General features: G+C 33.9%; 1 protein-coding gene across 2 annotated transcripts in view; it reads right to left on the bottom strand.

Annotated features, from left to right (window-relative positions):
* LOC128991059 (Golgi-specific brefeldin A-resistance guanine nucleotide exchange factor 1-like) overlaps nt 1-20,349 on the bottom strand; it is a 46,238-nt gene extending 25,889 nt beyond the window's left edge. Inside the window, exons 1-14 of one of the 2 annotated variants that reach the window (XM_054413781.1) lie at nt 20,218-20,349; nt 18,551-18,722; nt 17,303-17,402; nt 15,294-15,392; nt 14,582-14,700; nt 13,460-13,568; nt 12,766-12,872; nt 11,907-12,042; nt 4,703-4,831; nt 3,936-4,078; nt 2,808-3,066; nt 2,087-2,307; nt 1,524-1,701; nt 275-390 (exon numbers count right to left, since the gene is read on the bottom strand). In XM_054413781.1, coding sequence (XP_054269756.1) covers nt 275-390; nt 1,524-1,701; nt 2,087-2,307; nt 2,808-3,066; nt 3,936-4,078; nt 4,703-4,831; nt 11,907-12,042; nt 12,766-12,872; nt 13,460-13,568; nt 14,582-14,700; nt 15,294-15,392; nt 17,303-17,402; nt 18,551-18,655 — 1,821 coding nt within the window. In that variant the 5' untranslated portion in view covers nt 18,656-18,722; nt 20,218-20,349. The remainder of the gene's footprint in view (nt 1-274; nt 391-1,523; nt 1,702-2,086; nt 2,308-2,807; nt 3,067-3,935; nt 4,079-4,702; nt 4,832-11,906; nt 12,043-12,765; nt 12,873-13,459; nt 13,569-14,581; nt 14,701-15,293; nt 15,393-17,302; nt 17,403-18,550; nt 18,723-20,217) is intronic. The other variant, XM_054413782.1, reaches the window with a different exon arrangement.
* Between the last annotated feature and the right edge of the window lie 1,740 nt (nt 20,350-22,089).

Here is a 22,089-nt window from a genome sequence, read left to right as displayed (position 1 = left end):
TTGCAAATGGCTGGCAGCTAACCTAGCTTGGCTTAAAATACCTACTTTGTATGGTTGCCATTTCATTGAAAAGTATTAAAGTAAAAGTAAAGTAGTATTGTGTCTTTTTCATTTTCTAGGTTGTTGTGGAACATTCTTACGTTAAAATAATACTTAATGGCTCTTTCAAATATTCTCAACAAATCACAAATTACTATCTATTTTTATTCAGGCCAATAACGGGAACGGCCTTGGATAAACGGGAGTGTACTACAGCTACATTTTCAAGCCATACCTTGGACAAGAGCTTGGTCAGGTCCTCGTAGACGTTGGGGCAGTAGAGGTCACAGTCGTAGTTGAGGTAGAGTTCTGTCACTAGACCAGGGATCCTCCACAGCTGAACCACACATTCTGCAATTTGAAATGGCAACTTCAACTTACTGAGAAATTAAGATAACTCAATATTTAAATACATTGAGAAATGTTTCTAAGGACAGGGAACCAACTGTAAGACCAAAAGTAAGATTGTGGGTTCAGGTCTGAAGGGATATGAGAAAGTTGAGGCTTAATGAGCTTGGTGATCTAGAAGCTTTGATGATAAAGCCAAGTACTGACTGGGATACGAGTGGCCACTTCAGTAAGAAAGTACTATATTTTGAACATTTCAAGAGAAAATTATTGGATGTCAATGCTAGTATTAAATAAAAGTAAAACTCCAACTATCCAAATCAATTGGGACCACATTTGGGTAGTAAAAAATTCAAATAATTTGATTTTTACAAAAATTTACAATGTTTTACAGAAAATAGGCAGAGTCCAGCCGAGCTCTTACTATTGCCATCACAGGACGTGTCTGTGAGGATTTTGAGGTAGAAAAATTCAATTTCTTACTGTGAAAAAAATTCTTACTGTGCAAAAAAATATGACTTTTCCATGACCATGGGAGACGATTATGATGTCTACAAGACCGCGGAAGATGTTCAAGATTTGGCCGGAATCACATGAAACTATTACGGTGGTTGCATGATCAAAAGTTACAAATTAAAATAGTGTCAGTTTTTTTAAATTCAGATACCATTGTTTACATGTGGTTCTGACATCCAATGAGTTTTAAAATATAAATCAAACAGAACAGTTGATTGGAAAAAGTACCAATAATACTACTGGTACCTCATCGACGAAAACTACATTGCCAAAAAACTAATGGATACACTTAACTAGAACACTAGTGGGTACACTAATAAAAAACCTTTTTTACTTGATTTTTTGTTTGATTTTAATAGTTGAAAAAGTTGTTTTGTTGGAGGTCTAATTGCTTAAATGGTTTAACGTTGAGGAACAGTCTGGATCTTGATGATCCCTTGTACCTATCGACTTTTAGCTTGGAATTTATTGTCCCTGTGAAACAATGATAAATATGCTAAATTGCTGAGTTAAACTCCCTAAAGTAATATAATTTATTTGATAGAATAAGTCCTAAAATTAATAAACTTATTCTTAAATTAATAGGTAAATTTAAGAATGACCCAATCCTAAGGACTTACCCAATGCTAGTTCCTTTTGTTCAAAAGATATTTTGGAGTTGTCCGAGACAATTATCTCTGAGAGCCGTGACAAGAATAGCTCAAGTTGAAACTTTAAGTGAGTTCTGAGCGATTCAAAGAGTAAAAATGATACTTGAAGATTTGCTGCAAAGATGGACAACCTTTCGCTATTGAGCAACTGAAAAAATTAACAAAAATTATTACTTAATTGTAAAGAATTTAGGTAGTTAGGATAATTATTTGTGAATATTTCTTAGTCAAGGGGAAATTTTTTATTTGGCTCTCGGTTTCGATTACCACATATCCTAAAATTTACCCAGCACAGAAGGCTGAGCTGCCTTTTGTTGAAAATAATCAACAACTATTTTTCTTATCAGGGAAATTTATGTCACAACTAATTAACTACAATCCGTACTAATTCCTATTGAAGATATCTCCATCCTTAAATTCTGTTTGATATTTCATACACATTTTACCCAAACAATCTTTCTACACAAAAAAGATAACACCCTAAGTGTTTCAATGGCACCAGATCTAAGTCTACTGAAGATCATTACTCTCACCATGAACAGGTTGCGGCACAGATCGTCCTTGACTATTGTGAGCAGAGTGGCGTACTTGCCGATGGCGTCTGCGCCGACCTCGAGCGCCACAGTGAGCAACGTCAGTCCCGTGTGTATGATCACCTCGGAGTTCTCCTTGTTGAGAGGGTTACACAGTGACACCAGGAACCTGAACAGCTCTCTTACACACAGCACACCATATGGCACCAGTGGGCCTGCTCCTTGCAACACCACACAACATAATCACATGCTATATTGCTTCTAACAACATTAAGCTATTTATCCTATCACATAATTTATTCCATCCTAACTTAATCCTAATTAATGCTATTCAAGTTGTATTTGTTGAAAGGGTACAATTCCATTTGATTTTACCTGCCTGATCTTTAAGGGACTGCTTTCTTGCTACTTGCTACTTATAGCTTTCTTGTGGCTTTAAGGGGTGCTCCTCCGAATGAACTATTCTGACAACTGTATATATGTAACACATATTTTACTGTTATAACAAATTTTACTATAAAGAATAGACCACAAGAAAAAGGAACAGTTCCAATTGAAATGACTTAAGTGGTCACATATTAGCTTTAAAATTAAAATAAATAAATTGTAATAGTTTGAATGCTATAAGTATTTTTGTGCATCAAACTTCATAACAATAAACCCTTAGTTCTTGAATGCCTACGGTATTTTAAATAAAAAGCAAATGACAGTTTCTCCCTACCTTCCTCTTGAGGGGTGAACCTGACACCTTGAGAGTTGTACCACTCATGAGTATCAGATGACGGGGAGGTCGGGGATTGTGGGGCTGACTCTACAGGGGACTTTGGGGGCTCCACTGCAGGGGGCTCTACTACGGGGGTCTCGATTTGTAGAGTATCCACCTTGTCCTCTGGTGCTACATGTGTTTCACTAGATATATCCTCGGGCTGCTCTTCTGTATGCAGTTCTGTCTGTTCTGTTAATGCTAGTGCAGCTCCTCCCTACAACAAAATATGTTAGTTGACACTGAAAATGGCAATCTTATCTGGCATAACAGTAAAAATTTGCTTGTTTTAATTTAGTTAAAAGCTCTAAACTGTTCTGTCACTAAGTTTAAAGGTAAACATGGCCATGATGCTCAGCTTTATTCTGCAAATAGTCCTGCTATGCTACTCAGTTTGATGATACAAATTGCCTTGTCAATCTGTTTTTGCTACAAATTGTCCTACCACTCAGTTAGACGCTGCAAATTGTCCTACCACTCAGATAGACACTGCACATTGTCCTGCCACTCAGCTAGATGTTGAAAATTGTCCTACCACTCAGATAGACACTGCACATTGTCCTGCCACTCAGCTAGATGTTGAAAATTGTCCAACCACTCAGTTAAACCCTGCACATTGTCCTGCCACTCAGTTAGACGTTGAAAAATGTCCTGCCACTCAGTTAGACGCTTCAAATTGTCCTGCCACTCAGTTAGACACTGCAAATTGTCCTACCTACAACGTCTGTGTACATAGATGTTGCAAATTGTCCTACCTCTCAGTTAGACACTGCAAATTGTCCTACCACTCAGATAGACGTTGAAAATTGTCCTGCCACTCAGTTAGACACTGCAAATTGTCCTACCTACAACATCTGTGTACATAGATGTTAAAAATTGTCCTACCTCTCAGTTAGACACTGCAAATTGTCCTACCACTTAGTTTGGTTCTGCAAATGGCATTGTTACTCACTTTGATGATACATATTGTCTTGCCATTCAGATACTTAATATGGCTTTGTTACTGACTGCCAAACACTGTCTAGATCAAAACTATACTAAATCAAAACAATTTTTCTAAACCTTATGTATTTTGACAAAACTCACATCTTTACATTGGGGATCTTCACTGTCTGGGACAACCTCAACTTTGCTTTGTAATTCTCCATTGATCTGTGATTCTTCGTTTTGCGGTTGCTCTACTATCTCAGTCTCGCCACTAACTGTTTCCGTTTCATTTGCATTTTCATCTGAAAAGCACATCACATAAAATAAACAGTGCTACAACTTATGTGAAGTGAAATTTTTCCTTTGATAGCCTAATTGTTATATAAACCAAATTGTCAGACAAAATTTATCTATTTATATAGTATACACAATAGCCTACTAGAATAAGTAGTATTTTCAAACACAAGGAAAAAATGAATCAGCTTTCCTGAATATAAAAATGAGTTTAATAAAACTATACAACAGCACAAAACCTAGCTATAAATGTGGAAATGTACTCAGCATAAAATGATCAAACAATGTATTGCCTTCTCTGTGAAGAAGGAAGTAAAAATTGACAGTAAGTAATGGAGATACATTGTAAAATTTCTTGTGTTTTGCGGACATCTGATATCTGAAACAATTTTGTGGCCCAACTAAAATACCAGTGACTTTTCCAGGAAATTGGATATGACAGGGAGCTATGTACACTCAGACCCATTTAAGCAGTGTTTTATTATTTACTTAACAATTATAATATCAGCTCACCAAGATACAACCTAATCATGCTTATAGGATTTGGATGGCCTGTATCACAACCACCAACCTACAATAACAAACACATAACTAAATAGACGTTATAAAGCTAGTTAAATAATTTATATTACCACTAATGGGCGTCTGCACAGTGGGAGTTTCACTTTCAAGCTTCACCTCCGCCTCTTTACTTCCTTCAAACTCTACAGGGGTTGTAGCCAGTGGAAGACTTGTGCTCACTTTGTCTTGTGGAAAATTATCTGAAAAATTTAATTGGTTACAGTACAGTACATCGTTGTCATATAACTTAAAACTAAGGATTCTATGTGTTCAATCAATCAATGTATTTCTTTATTGAGATTTCTATACAAAATACAGGGTGGGGCAATGAAAGCGCCCCAATTTATAAGCAGTACAAACTCAATAATATTCACCCCATGGATATAAATAGCATATCAAAACACAGCTTATCTTTTGCCATTTTAACTTAACAAAGTCATTTTTCCATTTCTTGAGAACGAAATCCTGCAAGTGACGTCCATGTCCTACTTGACATTAGGCACTTAAAAACTCCATCAAATACTCCTCCAGCATTTCTTCAGGAATCACTTTAGTTTTTGGACAATTCTTAGCTTCGGTTCAAGCAAATCTGTGGGGTGACTTTGAAAAACCTCGAACTTCAAGTAGCTTATTAGAAACCCCCCCTGTCCAAAAAAAGGAGCCAACGTAAAGCTTTCAACAACAACAGCTTCCTGGCAAATCTCTTTGGACTTTGAGTTACTGCGACTCGCACTCTTTCAACATTTGCTGGTGTACAAAGAGTTTTGCGGCACCCACCGATAATTTTTTAGGTTTAAGCGTTTATCCTAAATAGTTTTACCCAGTTCACCATTGTTTTCCAATCTGGAACAATGCCATGTTGACCAAGGATGGAATGTGGTCCAAACAATCTCTGGGTTTTTGCACAAGAACCACTATTTTAAAAATAGGTTTGCACATCAAAATCTCAGTGTTAATAGCCTTGGGCATAATATTTACTAAAATGGCATAGTTTAATTGATGTTTTAAGCACAGCTGATCATTCGTTGTTGCAACAATTAACACGTGACAGCTAAAACAAATTGTGGCGTTCTCATTGCCCCACCCTGTACAATAGTGTCATACATAGATTGTAATTTGAATTTTCATATTGCTTAACAATTTTGATTGAAGAATTCCATTACTGAATAGCATGGTTGATCTATTAGCCAGTCTTTAAGTTTCCTCTTCAGATATTGATTTCTTAAGATCCTCAAGTGGTTGGGCAGGCTACTGAAGATCTTTCGTCCCATGCATGAAGGATTCCTGCTGTTGTATGGTGAGCTGAAATAAGGTAGTCTGTAGCTCTTCGAGTGTTGTGGGACTGAAAATCTTCTCGTCCTGTAAGTTCCCTCTGTGCTGTAGGCCTATATTTAATCACTGCAAGGATGTATAGTGATATCACAGTCATGATTTTAGTGATTAAGCTTCCCTGCAACTTTCCGTAGGGCTGAGGTCAGCTAGCGTTCTTAGAGCTTTCTTTTGGAGACGCGGTATTCTAGTTCAGTGGTTCCACCCCAGACCACTAATCCCTATCTTATGTATCCCTATCTTAACTTTACTATACATAGTTTTTCTTACTTGCAACCGATTATAATATTATGTCCAACATTATAACTAGTCAATCTATAAAGTATTGTATTTTTCACTAAACTGACCACTTTTTATAAATGTTTTAGTTTGCTTCATGTATTATTAAAAAAATTATTAAGCTCAGTATTTCATTGTTATATAGTTTTTTAAAGAAATAATTTCAAATAATAAAATAGTCTTTATTCACCAGAATATTAGGAGTCTCAGAAAAAATTTTGATATGTTTATAGCTGAATTATCAACGCACACATATACCCCAGATGTAATTGTTCTATCAGAGATATGGATAAATTCAAGTGAAACTGGTCTTTATGAAATATCAAATTATAAAATGTATGTGAAATGTAGTGATGATTACCGTGCTGGAGGAATTGTTGTATATTTAAAAGACTCGTTAGTGGATATTAATAATCATCAATTTGAATCACAAACTTCTGATGCTGTGCTTGTATCTTTCAGGATATTTGATCAACATTTTTATTTATTAGCTTTATACAGATTTAGTTTTTATCCTATTGATTTATTTAATAATGAACTTAGGATGATTTTCAGTAACAAGGATAACGTTTTTAATACATTTAATAATTTCTTTTTAGTAGGGGACTTAAATATTAATTTACTCAACGATTGTAGAAATACTGATATTTATAAAACATTTTTAGCAGGTAATGGTTTTGAAAGTCTGGTAAATGAGCCAACACGTATCACAGAACAATCTGAAACATGTATAGATCACGTTTTTGCCAGAGTTAAGGAAAAGAGCAAAGTATTGGTAGAAGCATCAGTTGACCAAGCTGATATCAGCGATCACTGTCTGATAAGAGTTGTGGTCAGTGTGGCGGGTGAGGGCAGTGGAGGTTCCCCTCCCTCCCCCGCGCCACGCTGGAGTACTGACTACTTGAGACTGAAACAGCTGTTAGCTGACGCCGATTGGACTACTGTATACGAAGCTATAAATGCTTCAATAGCGTTTGAGAATTTTTTTGTTTTGTTACAGAGTTTTTTAGATCAAAGTAAAGTTGAAATAAATTCAAACAAACAAGTTTTTAATAAAATAAAACCTTGGATGAATGATTTTATATGTTCTAAGATCAAAAAAAGAAATCATATTTTTAAGCTTATGAAGTGTCATCCAAACAATGAAAATCTAAAAAGATTTTACAAAAAATATAGGAATTCTCTTCAAAATAAAATAAGGAATTTAAAAGAGGATTACTACAAAAAAAGGTTTGAAAAATGCAGTGGTAATTCGAGGGAAACGTGGAAAATAGTAAATGAGTTAACAGGTCAGTCAAAGAAAAAAGATGACGCTCTTAGATTAGAAATAAATGGTGTACTGACTGATGATTCATTGGCAGTTGCGAATGAATTTAATAACTATTTTTTAGAAATTGTTGAAAATCTGAAAATGAACGATCATACATCTCAGGTTGATCTACGTTTATTAGAGTATAGAAACAAGTTCCCCAGTTCTTTTCAAGTCAAAACAATGTTCATTGACCCTGTTTTCCCTGCAGATCTTTTAGCTGTAATTAACACATTAAAAAATAATACATCTCCTGGAATTGATGGCATAAATGCAAGCTTGATAAAGGAAATTTTTCCGGAAATTACTAATGTTCTTTTATTTGTCATTAATTTTAGTTTAACAACTGGAGTTTTTCCAACAAATTTAAAAAATGCAGTAATAATTCCAATTTTTAAGAGTGGATCAAAGTCGAAATGTAGTAACTATCGTCCGATATCTTTGTTGTCATGTTTCTCAAAGATATATGAAAAAGTTATGAAGAACAAATTATTAGTATTTTTAGATAAAACAAATTTTTTTAGTGAAAATCAATTTGGATTTAGAGCTGCTATGAACACTGAACATGCTTTGCTAAATTTTATGACAAATGTTAATGAAGGTGTAAATGAGGGGAAAAAAGTGAGTGGGCTTTTCCTCGACATAAAAAAAGCGTTTGACACAGTTGACCACACCATTCTGCTGGACAAGCTGTTTAATATTGGTGTTAGAGGTGTTTCCCATGAGTGGTTTAAAAGTTATCTTTCTGACAGGAAACAATGTGTTCGAATTAATTCTATTCTTAGTGAAATGGGAACTGTTAAGAGTGGGGTGCCTCAAGGATCTGTATTAGGGGCAACATTATTTATTATATTTATTAATGATCTTTGTGAAGGTAAATTTAATGGTAAGCTAACCTCTTTTGCTGATGATACAGCTTTATGTTACTCTGAACGCGATTGGCAGTCAGTTCAACATGCGATGAATGGAGACCTTGAGGCACTGAAATGGTGGTTCACTGTCAATCGTCTTTTACTGAGTGCTGAGAAAACCAAATACATTAATTTTAGCCTCATAAAACCCTTTAATTTTACAGATCCTATTACATTTAAATGTACACTTTGCTTGAGTAGACAGACAACCTGCATGTTAAACTGTGCTACTGTAGATCAGACTGATAGTATTAAGTATTTGGGACTTCATGTAGATGCAGAACTTTGCTGGAAAATTCATATCAAAAAGCTCAAAGACAAAGTCAACAATTCAATAAGATATTTTTATTTTTTAAGAAATCTAAGTAATACTCAAATTTTGCGTATGTTATATTTTGCTTTGATTCAAAGTAGGCTAGAATACGGCTTGGTTTTCTGGGGTAATACTTATGACTCTTATACAAAACCATTATTTATTCAACAGAAACATGCTTTGAGATTAATTTCATATAAAAATAGATTTGAACCTTCAAAACCTCTTTTCATTCAGCACAAAATCTTTCCTTTAAAATATTTGTATGTTTTTAAAGCTTTGAATCTCTTTTGTTCAGTTTACAAAAAAATACCCAGGAATGAAAATGAATATATACTTAAGCTCAGAAATCCTAACCAGTTTTTAGTTTCCAAGCCCAACAACACCTTTTTTACAAAAACATTTGGTTTTATAGTGCTAAAATTTTTTAAGAAACTCCCTGAAAATGTACAAATGTTAATAAACAACAAAAAAGTGTTTTTAAATAAGGTAAAGAAATGGCTTTCACAATTGGAAGATATTGATGAATTATTTATATTATTAAATTAGAATCTTAAATGAGAATCTTATTTTGTATTTTTAGCAGTTAAGGACGCACTTTGGCGGGCTATGCCACTCAGGGTCTAAACATTGTATGTAGTGTGCTATGACGGCCCTTGGGTTGGGGCTATCAGCCGCCTGGTGGCACTAGTGCAGTGCGTGGTTTCGAGTTATCAAACCAGAGATAACAAACATGATAGATAAGAATCAAACATATGTGGCAGGTGTTTTGAATAATCATTTGTCTTTCTCATTTATTGTTTTTAGGTTAAGATTTCGAATGAGACCTTTGTGTTTTTTACTAGTATTGTTTTTATATCTATCTGATCGCTCTGTGTATACATTAAATTTTGCAAGTAAAGGAACCTCAACCACAGGCTTTGCCTAATGAGGCCCTAATTATTTTCTCAAATTCAAATGTTAGGTCACCTTTATTGTACATACAGTATGGTTGTTTTTGTGCTTCAGATTACTGTAACTTGTCTTTTGTCAGCCTGGTGAGAACAACGGACTTTTTATTTCATTTCAAGTCTATTTTTATTATAACCAAGTTGTTTTTTTGTTTTACTTCAAGTGAAAATTAATGTACAATAATTGTGAAAGATGTACAATGTATTGTAAGTTCTTTGAGAAAATAAATATATATTCTATTCTATTCTATTCTATTCTATTGACACGTATTCACAAAATAACATAGATTATAGGCTTGGTACACACTATTACAACTTAACTCAATTAGAAAATTGAACAGTCATTAAATAGTTTAAAAAAGTAAATAATGAGATTTTTGGGTAGTGGTCAGCTAGCTCATAAAATTTTTTTTTGTCTACTGTCTGGACAAATCCTATACCCTTAGCAATAAGGGGGTGCCGCTGAACGTAAGTATTTCGTCTGGTGTTCAGGGTCACTCCCATATTACTAAGGGTATGTTAAAATGAAATAACAGTAACGTTAAGTGTTCTTTTCTGGTGTATCTATTAACTCCTGAACTCTAATTTTGTTAAGAAATATAGTCAAACTTTATCCCATTAAAAAAACCTCAACCAACCACTTGGCTTCCATTTAATACGTAATGAATGATTTTTTGAATTTTTGAATTATTTTTTTAGTGATGACTTTTAAGACAGGAACACACACCTCAGGTGCACATTTAAATGTAATCGAGTGGATAATCAGTGTGGCTTTGTTGTCAATCAATATCAGCTCTTTCTAGCCAGTACCATTTATTTAAACCCAATAATCATGGACAACTATGCCCAGTTTCAAACAGTCAAAATACAAAACTGATTTTTTTCTCAGGAATTAAACTGGTGACCTTTTTATCATCATGAGAGCTCTTTAACTCTTACTCACAGCTACCCAGCAATAAAGTATCCTATACAGTCAAACCTCAGTCAAATAAATTTCTCGATGAGACAAATTTTTTTTAAATCCCTTTGAAATTTTCTTCACGGTCAATAGTCAATGCTAAAAACACCTCAACATAGTAATTAGGTTAAAAACCTCCATAAGATGAAACAAATTTCTCATGATCTTAACATCTATAGTACATACCGGTAGTTAGTCTAAACATGATACCCATCCCTCTTCCTTCATCAGTTATTGTTGTCAGAGCGAGGAAAAAATAAGACTAATGACTGCAGTATTAAACCTCTACAAAACTAATATCTTTTAGCGAATTTCCCCTATAGGGAATAAGCTATTACCGTAGTACTCATGGTAAGACTTGGACCCGGGACCGATTTACTTTTTCGTTTTGAGGTCCCTAGAGACCAAAAACACCATCCGTTCAAATTCATATATATATATATTTATATATGTGTCCGTTAGCGCGATAACTCGAACAAAAATCATCCGATTTTGATGAAATTTGGTACAAACGTGTAAACCTACGTTTATTCGAACGAGTTCGCGAACCAGCATGATCGGACTATGGGAACAGGGGTTTATGGGGGGTTTTATGGGGTAAAAATAGGTTTTTCCCATTTTTGACCCTAAAAACTTAAAATTTAGCATTTTCTTTCCAAAACATTTAGTAGAACTTAAAAAAACAAATAATTTAGTATACTGAAGCGTTATTATGCGCCTAATGGTTACGGAGAAAATTCCAAAAAACTGTAAATTTAAAATTCCCATGTTATTCTTATGGAGAATGAGTAAACTGTTGTAGTTTGCTTGTTAATAATCATATTTTGATCAAATTTGGGAAATGCATTCATTTCATACTAAACTATTAACATTTTACAAAAAACCACCTTTTACCCTCCCTGTTGCAGCAAACCTAAGTACTCGTTAAACTAATGTTATTTAAATAGGGAATAAATGTGATATTTTTAAGGAGACATTTTAGTGTAAATCCAATCAGGCAAATGGAAATTCGCTTAGTCTGCAGGTTTGCTGCGACGGGGGTATTTTATTAAGAATACCTCGATAATACAAAATTTTCTGTCTTATAGAGGTTCAACTGTACTGAGTTACTTAATGGCGACTTTTAAAAACTAAAATATGGTTTGTAAGCACAAATTGACTTTCAAACTAAAATGATGCATTATCAAACGGTAAAAGCTACCTAAATTACTTACAAACTGCTTTACCTGCTGACAATTGAATGTGTGATGGTTTTTCCTTGTCCTCAGTCTTGATTTGTGGCCGACTAGTTTTTCTCATTGATGATTTCAATTTGCGTTTTCCCCTTGATTGGTCAATACTTCCAGATCTCATTTTTAACTTCTGTTAAACACAATTATTTATATTAAAGACATGTTTGCACAATTAGCTTTAAATATTATACTTCATAGACAAAAAATGTCCTGTCATTTTATGATGTAATGGCATTTTATAAATAAATAAATAAAAAAAAAATATTCGAGTTGGGATTCTTGGGAGAATTAATCATCCATGACAAACAGTTTCATACATTATGGTTTCATATTTGGCTTTACACAGAAATACCTAAGGCAAACTGCCTATCTACTGGCCATATGTAAACACAACTTTAGGTTTAAGGAGTAAATTAATACAAATTTTACAAAAGCAGATCATAAGTTGAATCCAAATACAGTACTAAAATATGGGCTACTGTCTAAATGTAAATTTTTCACAAACAATACCAAAAGTTAAATTTATTAAACATTTTCACTTTTCAGTTAATTTACCTACGAAGTTTCAAGTCAGTTTTCAACCTAACATTTAAATATTTTGATATTTTAATACCTTTAACAAATACTTTAACCCAAAAAATGACAACTTATTACTTTAAAATCCAGTTGTTACTATCTAATTTTGAACTTGTTGTTAGAAAGTTTCATTAATTAGAAGCTCAATGTGTCAAATATTATCTGAATACAAAATCATGATCCCACTTCTCTGTTTCCCTTCTCCCTTTTAATCGAATATGACTACATAATTTTCACCATAAAAAATAATTTAACTTTTAAAATATCACCAGATCACCTTCATATTGATGGGTTTCCTCAAGTCCTCGGAGAAGTAAGGCAGTCTTGTGAACAAAAGTTGCACCATGTCTTTGAGGTAGTGCTCGGCACACCGTCGCAGAAGCTCTACGATATCAAGATATGCAATGTTAATAATTGGGTCACTATGTTGAAATTTACTTGGAAAAGTCAGAGGATATGATAATAACCACCACACCTAAAATAGCATTGACAACCTATCGCCAAAGATGTTACATTAATTTAATCATGACAGATTTTACACTCTTATTAACAGAAAAATCTCAAGCTAATAAAACAAGGGTTCAATGGAGACACACAGCAATGGCGGATAAAGAGTAAAAAAAGCCTAAGTTAAGGTTAAATTAATAAATAATAAACCCGTCCTGTTAACTTCCACCTGAACCAGGTACACCATCTACTAACATCAAGCCCTGCTGTAGCAGATGTGAACCCTACATGAGTTGCATTCCATACCTGACCATTAGAGGATCAAAACCACAGTTTAAGTTGCTGTCTCCTGTTTGGGAAGACAAAACTGTGCGGGGAATCTAACCTCAACTCCCAGGATTTATCACAAGTCAGGTTTTTTGGACCATGCTCACTGATACTATTTTAAGTGAAGGTTTGGTATGTTACGCTTTCCATTATATCAGTGTTTTAGGTTAAAGGGGCTAATCAAAATAAACACTTACCGCTTAATCGAACTTCAAAACAGATCCTCAAACAGCTAAGCATGATCTCACAAACACTGTCATTGGTGAGCATCACTCCGAGAGGAGACAATACCAGCGAGCGTAGAACCTGAGACAGAGTGAAGTAGCTGTGAGGTTGTTGTACACATGTTGAGTAATAAATGAAACTGTTAATAGTAGTTTACGCAACGATCATGTACTGATAGTCTTTACGACACGAGCAGAAAGTTTTGAGGTACCAGCCTTTGCGAGAGCCTTAAAAACATCTACGAATGTCATAAAGGCTAATTACACAGTGCGTACACTAGTTTACCTACCACAGTTTCTTAATTACTAAAAATCACTAGGCCTACTCATAACTTCCAAGATGGGTTATTTTTTTTGTTTTTAACCTCTCGTTGCCACTGATTGTGATGCAATGACTTATTGTATTGACCACTCACTCATTGTTTAATCAATTAAATTGGTCTTAACAGCCGATAAGTTGGCATTCAAAGTATTAACATTTTACTTCCTTTTCTCTCAATTTTTGAACCTCATTGGTCCAAACTTTTACTGTAAAGTAACAAAACAATACTGTAAACTAAGTAAATAATACTGGAAAATAAATATTTTTTATTCCAAGTACTGAATCGAAAAGGCTAATCTAAAAATTGGTCGTAGGTAAAAGTTATGAAAAATATTATTTAACCAAAATTAACATTAAAAATAATAATACAAATGTTATAAGAAATACATCTTTTTCATACTTAAATTTTTTGAATTTTAAGGGCACCGCAGCTAGCTTACCTTTAAAATGCCTAGAGAATAACATTCCTAAACTATGTTCAACTATGTAATCTAGTAAAGTTATAAGTGTGTTGTGTGCTATGGTAAACACTTGCCCAATAAGTTATAACCTATTATTTAGACGGAAACCCTTATAGCCTACACTCTTTTGTCCTATTATTACCTGTAACTGAGTTTATTCACAGTTCTTTTACTTAACCTTGTCCTTACAATTTTCATCAGTAAAAAAAATGTTTGTAATTTATCCATCAATTATAAATTAAAATTAGCCTTCACAAACAACCGGTACAGTACTAGTTTATTAGTGTAAGATGAGTGACAGTAACTACATACCTGTAATATTTTCATGAGCACAACCCCATCGCTGGCTTGATCCGTCCCCACAAACCTAGCGTGAGTGACTGCGTCTGCGATCCTCTCTACAGCTGCTGGCACTGACTTGCCTCCAGGGTCTGTTAGAAAAACAACAAATATCATGCCGCGTTTACACCAGGCCAGTTAGCAGGCAGATTACAAGGCTTATTATCTAACTGTTAACGAGCCTAAGTTGAAAATTTTGTTTAAACACAAACCTTTGAAACTGTTACAATTAGTTGTAATACTTAAGTTATTTAATCAGATTAATTTTGGACATACTAAATTATTTATTGGTACAGTAAATTATTTAATCATCTGAATAGCAAAGGTGTAATATTAAAGAATTACATTAAAAGAAAGAATTGGACAAGTTTAACAGTGAACAAAGTGAATTTGACTTGCAAAGAAACAATTTTATAGGCTTTCGTTAATGAAATGGGCAAATGGTCCTATATTTACTAGTTTTTCCCCTAAATAAATAAAAATAAAAATTTTGAGTTGTGTTTATAAAAAAATTTATGATTGTTATTCAATAAAAGTGGAATTTGATTAATTCAAAAGGGTAATTCATCAAGCTATTTATACATTTTTGAAAACCAACAGGCACAATTACATATTTTAGGAATCTAGTTACTAGTACTGATGTAATCATTGTATTGATGAGGCAATGTTACGTCCAGTTGCTCACCAATGAGGCCATACGACAGAAACTTGCTGACAGAGGAGAGTGCGAGGCTAGTGACCGGTCCTGTAGTCTCTTCTGACTTAATCACTTCTAAAAATGGTTCTGGAACAGTATATCAAAGAATTGTAAAACCAATGAACACTACAGTTAATTTTAGCATTCAAACAACTTTAACTTTACACATTTTAAAATAGGCCTACAAAAAACTGATTTTTGTTCAATGTCTTCAAAATTACAGTATACTTCTGAATTAATAAACTAAATGTGTACTTTTGAAGTACCGTAGTACGAAATCTGTAATTGCTAAATTTGTAGGCTTACTATAAACTTTTACTACAACAGCTCAGACTTATTTGACTTCTCACAAAAGTTTAATAATTAGTTACAAGAGATGACCCAAAGAGAATATGTATACAGTAGACTCTCGCTCATCCGGACTAATGTGGCGGACGTCTGGTCCGGATTACGATAAATCCGGACTATCGAGAGTCGAGCAAATACAGTACTGTATATATCCGTTTTTTCAATTTTGTTCCAGGTCCACAGTATTGATAGCCGGGCAAATGCAATTCCACCGGTAATAATATTTTTACCGTCGTTTCATCCGAGTTTTTGATTATCCGAGGTAACATCGGTCCTGTTTAGCTCAGATAATTGGACTAGAGCGAGAGTCCACTGTACCTACTAAACTATTGTTCTTAAATTTATTTGTAACTTATGAAGTAACTTGCAGTAAAAGTTCATTTTATCAGGCAGTTAAGTAGGCCTATTAATGTTGTTGCCTTCACATTGTAAACTAAGCTAAGCTGGTACAGTAGACTCCCTCACATTTTGGACTGGGATCCAGTCTGGATAACAATTTTTTCGGTTAAACCAACGTCCCCAAAAACTTGTTATGTAACCCAAATATTTGACTTAAATTTAGGAGAGCATTGTATTTAGACACGTGATCACTGGTCTCAAATATTTCCCACGAGAACAGTTGTTTCAGTACCGCCCACTTCCTGCCGATCTAGTCCGGTTAAACCGATGTGCTGATAAAAATTGTCCGGTTAAAGAAATGTAATTTTTGCCGAGTGTAGTCCGGTTAAAAGGTGTCCGGATAAGAGGGAGTCTACTGTACTTTGGATCGTACTGACCACACCCATGTAGATTTGGTCAGGTTAGGTATAGTTGTGCAATAACTAGGTCTAGTCCAAAACAAAGTGTCAATTGAATTAATACAATGTTTTGATTTTGGTGGAAATTTTTTGTTCTGTAAAGACTACCACCTCTTCACCCTTGGGTAAATAGCAAATGATTATTTTACCATCCATCACTGCATCAAAACTTTAACAACACAAGAACATCAGCTGCAGCGGACGAGACTCTAGTGCTAAAATGCTATAAAAACTGTCTCATCAGACACTTGCACTGTCCAACAACAATAACATAACTAGATTTGTTTTGTATCGTAGGTACCTTGAAGAAGGGAAAGAAAGAGGTATTGTGATAAGCCAAAGCCTGATATTTTTGACTCAAGAGACTTCTGTAGAGAAATGGTAAACATACTAACCAAAATCTCATATTTATAGGTGTGGATGTTTTATATTACCAAAGTATAGCCTAATTGGGTGGTTGAGTGGTTTGAGGGCTTGCCGAAGGTTGTCGGTTTGATAAATGATAAACATACCATCCAAAATCTCATGTGGAACTATATTTATAGGTCTTATGGTTGTTATAATACCAAAGTATAATTAGATAGTTGAGTGGTTGAAGTGCTCGCCTTTAAGTAAGAAGGTCCCCAGTTTCATCAGCTATGAAAACTCCCAATTTTCTATAATTATTAGATTTCTGATAAACTATCCTGGCTAAAGAAACAGCTGATCTTTATCTGTAACAAATCTACACAAAGCATCCTCTTCATTAGACACTTGCCATTCACTCATAGTCCAGCTTAAAATGTGTAGGCCTACAAACAAAGTATGTTGCTGGCCAAGTAGTATAAAATTAGTAAAGAAAGCTTAACTTACCGAGAAAATGAAGTGGATCTATAGCTCTCAGATCACCGACGGAATTTAAGACGTCTTTAAGAGCTGAGAAACCTTTAATCAAGATGTCATTTTCTTCATCCTACAAGTAAAAGATATATTTAATTACATACTAGCTGTGTGCCCGTTCTACGCACGGGGATCTTATAGTAGGTAGTCAGTCGAAACCTTCTTATATTAAGATTAAGAACAGCAGCTAGTTTGCATATTTGCAGATATGCTGGCATAACTATTATAAAATAAACCTTCGCAAATACAGTATCTGATAGTTCAAGCCAAAATAAATGCTTCGCAATTAAATGTCACCCGGATCGTTATGGTCCATTTGTCCAATGATTAAACTAAAAACATTGACAGCTAGAAAAAATAATCTTGATCCGAACAGCTGTTCGTTATTTCATAGACGATTATGTGATAAAAATTGAACGAAAATTTGACAAAAATCGCACAAAACTGCATTTTTGAACGTCCGTAATTTTATTTACAAAGTAGTGAGGCTATATTTAAATCACTAAAGACACTCTCGCCAATCCAGTGAATAGGCCTACATTAAAATGACTTGGATCTTGATAGGTACTCTGGTTTTCACGGAGAAGATTGCGTAAAATGCCATCTTGAGTGTTACAGACAAAGGGAAAGACAGACAGACAGACAGAAATAGAGATAAGACTCGTTTCTGCTTCTTTAATGTATAAAACGTAAAAATAACCTAAAAGTATATAATTCTGAGCAAAGTACAGACAAAACTCTAATTTTATTTATATAGATTAAAAATGTGACCGGACCTTTATGGACTACTTTAAAAATAAAATTAGATGAATGAATAATAAGGCAGTTGATAATTAATTATTAAAAATACCACTTTGACTAGTACTGAGATTCTGTATAATAGCCTAGCTGAATTTCAGTACCTAATTAGTCAAAGATTGAATTTTGAATTCAATGAAATTTTGAAGTTTTAAGCTACTGTACTATACCGTCTACCATGGTTATTGAGAGTTAAAATAGCACAGGTTACACTTGCCGACTCCAGTTATATTTTGTTTGAAGGATCTGTACTTGAACTGAGTTTAATTTCATGATCAATTCTAAATTGTAGAGTACTATGAACAAAAGTAAAAAAAAATTAAAATACAATGGTTTCATCAAAATAGCCTCATTTTACTAGGACAAATTATATTAATGTTGAAACAAGCTCGACACAACTTTCTAGGTAAAAACTCTACTTGCCAGATGAGAGTGGGACGACCAGCGAGCACCTCTCCTCATGGCTGTCAAGAGGATCGACATTTCTCCCTGGACCACATAAACGCCATTCCCTGGTATGAACGACATTTTGCGTCGGAGCGGGAAAGCACTGGATCAGTTTGAGCTCATTGCAATTTAAATAAAAAGGCTTTTCCTAAAAAATATAATAAGTTCCATATTAAAACTAAAACTGAACAGTGGAATATATTTATAAAAGTGGATCAAATTTAGAATTATTGATTAAGTTTAACTTATAACCTGCAAAATGAAATTGGGAAGGAAATGCTTTGTTTATCGTTGACATGACAGCTATTGAACTAAACTATTGTAATATTTAAGTCATTAATTTGCAGGCTAGAAAAACCACAAACTTAGCTAGCTAGAAGCTTCAAGCTTTAAACTTAACCGAAAAAACTAAAGTTGCATAAAAGCTAGTTTAGTTAAGTAGTTATTGTGAGTTATACTTTGAGAGTACTTTAACAATCTTTTATACTTTGATTGGCTATTGAGCCTCAAAAGATCGAGAATCTTTGCCTGGATAAAGGTAACTTAGGCCAAATTAATTTAAACTCAATCAATTGAATTGCTAATAACTTCTGTTAGAATAACTTAGCCAGAACTTACAAGCAGGGTAGAAGTAAAATTAAAGTCTTGTAGATTAGCATTTAACAATTGGCTGCACTTTAGTAAAACTTTGGTAGGCCTAGTCACTTAGGTATCCGTCCTACACTCATTTGAATGAATATATCGATCGATATATCGATTAACTTATTTCATTCGATATATCAAGTTGGAATGAAACAATCGTTATATAGGCTATCGAATAATCTATACAGTATCGATATTTTTCATTTGAATGAGTGTAGGACAGATATTGGGTACAGTTTCTTAACTGGGCTACGTAAATATCGATTGAAGCTATCGAATTGAAAATAGGCCTATTGATTGATTATCGATATTTTAAAATATATCTTGGCCTATTATAAAATTAAACTGTCATAACCTAGCCTAACTAACCAAACTTGCTGATGGTGAAAAAATCGCATGAAGGTTTACTAATCGATCACAATAGTTTAAATCGATATTAGCGTAGCCCAGTTAAGAAACTGTACCCCAGATACTCAAGTGCAGCCTAACAATTTTCCACACAAATTCTAACCTTGGGATATTTATTTGCCGTATTTTAATTCTCAATGGTCAAAGCCAAATTCATATAAGTTAGACCTACAGTTTCTTAGAAGACAAGTGTTGCAATACTAGTCCTAAAAATAATAATTATCAACAACAGTAAAGATATTGACAGGGGCTGCGAAAATGACAATACGTTATTGTCATTACATTTTTATGATGTCACTAACTTAGGCCAAGAGGCATTCCAGCAATGCAATTATGTTTTTAGTTATGAACCTGTAAAATGGTTTGAGTATGTAAGATAGGGAATTTGGGTGGTTTGGAATGTATTACACGAGTTGTCAGGTTTGGAAAAACAAAATAAGGTTGAATTTTAAATTATAATTACCAACAAAATTAGTGCCGGAAATTGCTACAAAAATGGTTAAGTTACTGCAGTTACTGATGTTAGGAACTACTTTGATACATCCTAACTAAGTACAGTTACAAAATTATACAGATTAAAACAATTTACACACCTGTAAAACGTTGAATGTTAGTAGACACAACAAAAGCCAGTATTGATATTGACAGAGATGCGGTTTTGTGATTTTATTCAGTTTTTATTTTATTTGTGATTATGAAAGTGAGTGTGACTGACTGACAGATTAATTCACAATATCAAAACGCCAACACTCGCGTCTGCTACGTGTATGTATAAAACACCAGCTGATTAAGTTTTCAGTTACTTACTTACAGGCAAGTAGAGCACATGGCAGCCAACTAGACTTATGAGAGTTATCAGATTTCAACCTCAACTCAAACTAAAACCATTGGTTATGCGATTGTTTATTAAAAATTACCGTTGCCATATCAAATACCATTTACTTGTAAATGAGATTTTAATTTGTCTTTTTTTGTATCTGTCACACCACAAAAATACACTTCCGTAAAACTACAAAACAATGTTTACTATAAATAACATATTGATCAGCATTGTACATTTCATTTAATTTATTTCAACGGCAAAATTGCCAATTTATACATGGACAATTCAAAATATACATGATACTGTGCAACAAATTTCACAAGCAAAGGCAAAGAACAATAATTTAACAATCAACTAAAGAAACAATAACAGATCAGTCAACGAGAAATATATACCCAACCACAAACACATATACATATATATACATGTATATATACATATATATACATGTATATATACATATATATACACTAACTGTAACCCGCGGGCTTTGCCCCGTTTAACTTCTTAATTTTCAAGATTATCTCGTTCGCATGGCTCAATCACGTCCTGGGGCCCTATTTTTGAAATGGTTGACAGTTGAGTCAATCGTCAGCACTCAACTCAACCAACAACATGATTTGGTATTTTTGAAACCCAACAGTTGGGAAGCGAGTTGGGAATCACTAGTTGAGAGACTCGTGGTGGAAATGTAGAGCATACGACCGTCAAAAATTCAGATGACGTCATTTTGAACCAATCACAATGCAGAGTTCTTGCGGACTTCGATTTAACCTCTTCTTACTCTAAAATCTGGCAGCTAATCTCAATCTGCCATATTTCGAGACACTGAGGTAAACTGTCAACTCCGTTCTTGAGAGATTGAGATTGAGGTTATGTCTTGCTTAATCTTAGTGATTGCAAAGTACCTTAACTTAAGTAATTAACTAAAGTAAACTAAATAAAGTAATAAACTTAAGTATACAAAATAAAATTTACTATGGATGTTTGTTTTAGGGTGTAGCTAATTATAAGTTTAGGCATAGGCTGCACTTTACTTTAGGTCCTACACTCATCCTAAATACATTATTATTTGCTTTCTTCGTCTCTATTTCGGAACACATCACCTTATTTTAGTTTCCTTCATCGGTTTGTTTTATGTTATTTTTAATTGTTTTTTATTTAGGTTAAAGCGGCTATTTGCCATTGCACTGAAAGCATATCGTAACTTAAATTAATTTGATCCCTTTATTAGGCGAATGGTATTGAAACAAACTATGATATTGTTTCTCTCTACCACAATCTTTAATACCTTAAATCATAGGTCTAATAACAATAATTATCTTATAATAAGTTCAATTAGTATGCCTAGTCTATTTCATTCCAACAAGAATAAAACCCTCGATTAAATAGTCTAGTATTGACAAAGTAAATAAAATTAAAATGCGATTATTCAACAGAAAACAATCGCATAATTGGGTGCTAATACATTGACAACAAATACATAACCTCTAAATCGCAATTAGTAAATTAAAGCAATAACAAAACAATATGGCGTCGTCTCAAAAAGAGTAATTTTTTGCCGAAAGAGAGGAAGAAGAAAGTGCAGTCAACCTCCACTCAACAGCTCGATAGGTGTTGAGTAGTTTTGGTTGTATAAGTC

The sequence above is a fragment of the Macrosteles quadrilineatus genome, unplaced genomic scaffold (assembly GCF_028750875.1).
Source record: "Macrosteles quadrilineatus isolate MER2022 unplaced genomic scaffold, UCM_ALF_1.0 Scaffold_3__2_contigs__length_128488019, whole genome shotgun sequence".
Classification (NCBI taxonomy): Eukaryota; Metazoa; Arthropoda; class Insecta; order Hemiptera; family Cicadellidae; genus Macrosteles; species Macrosteles quadrilineatus.
This window is presented reverse-complemented; position numbering and strand designations above follow the sequence as displayed.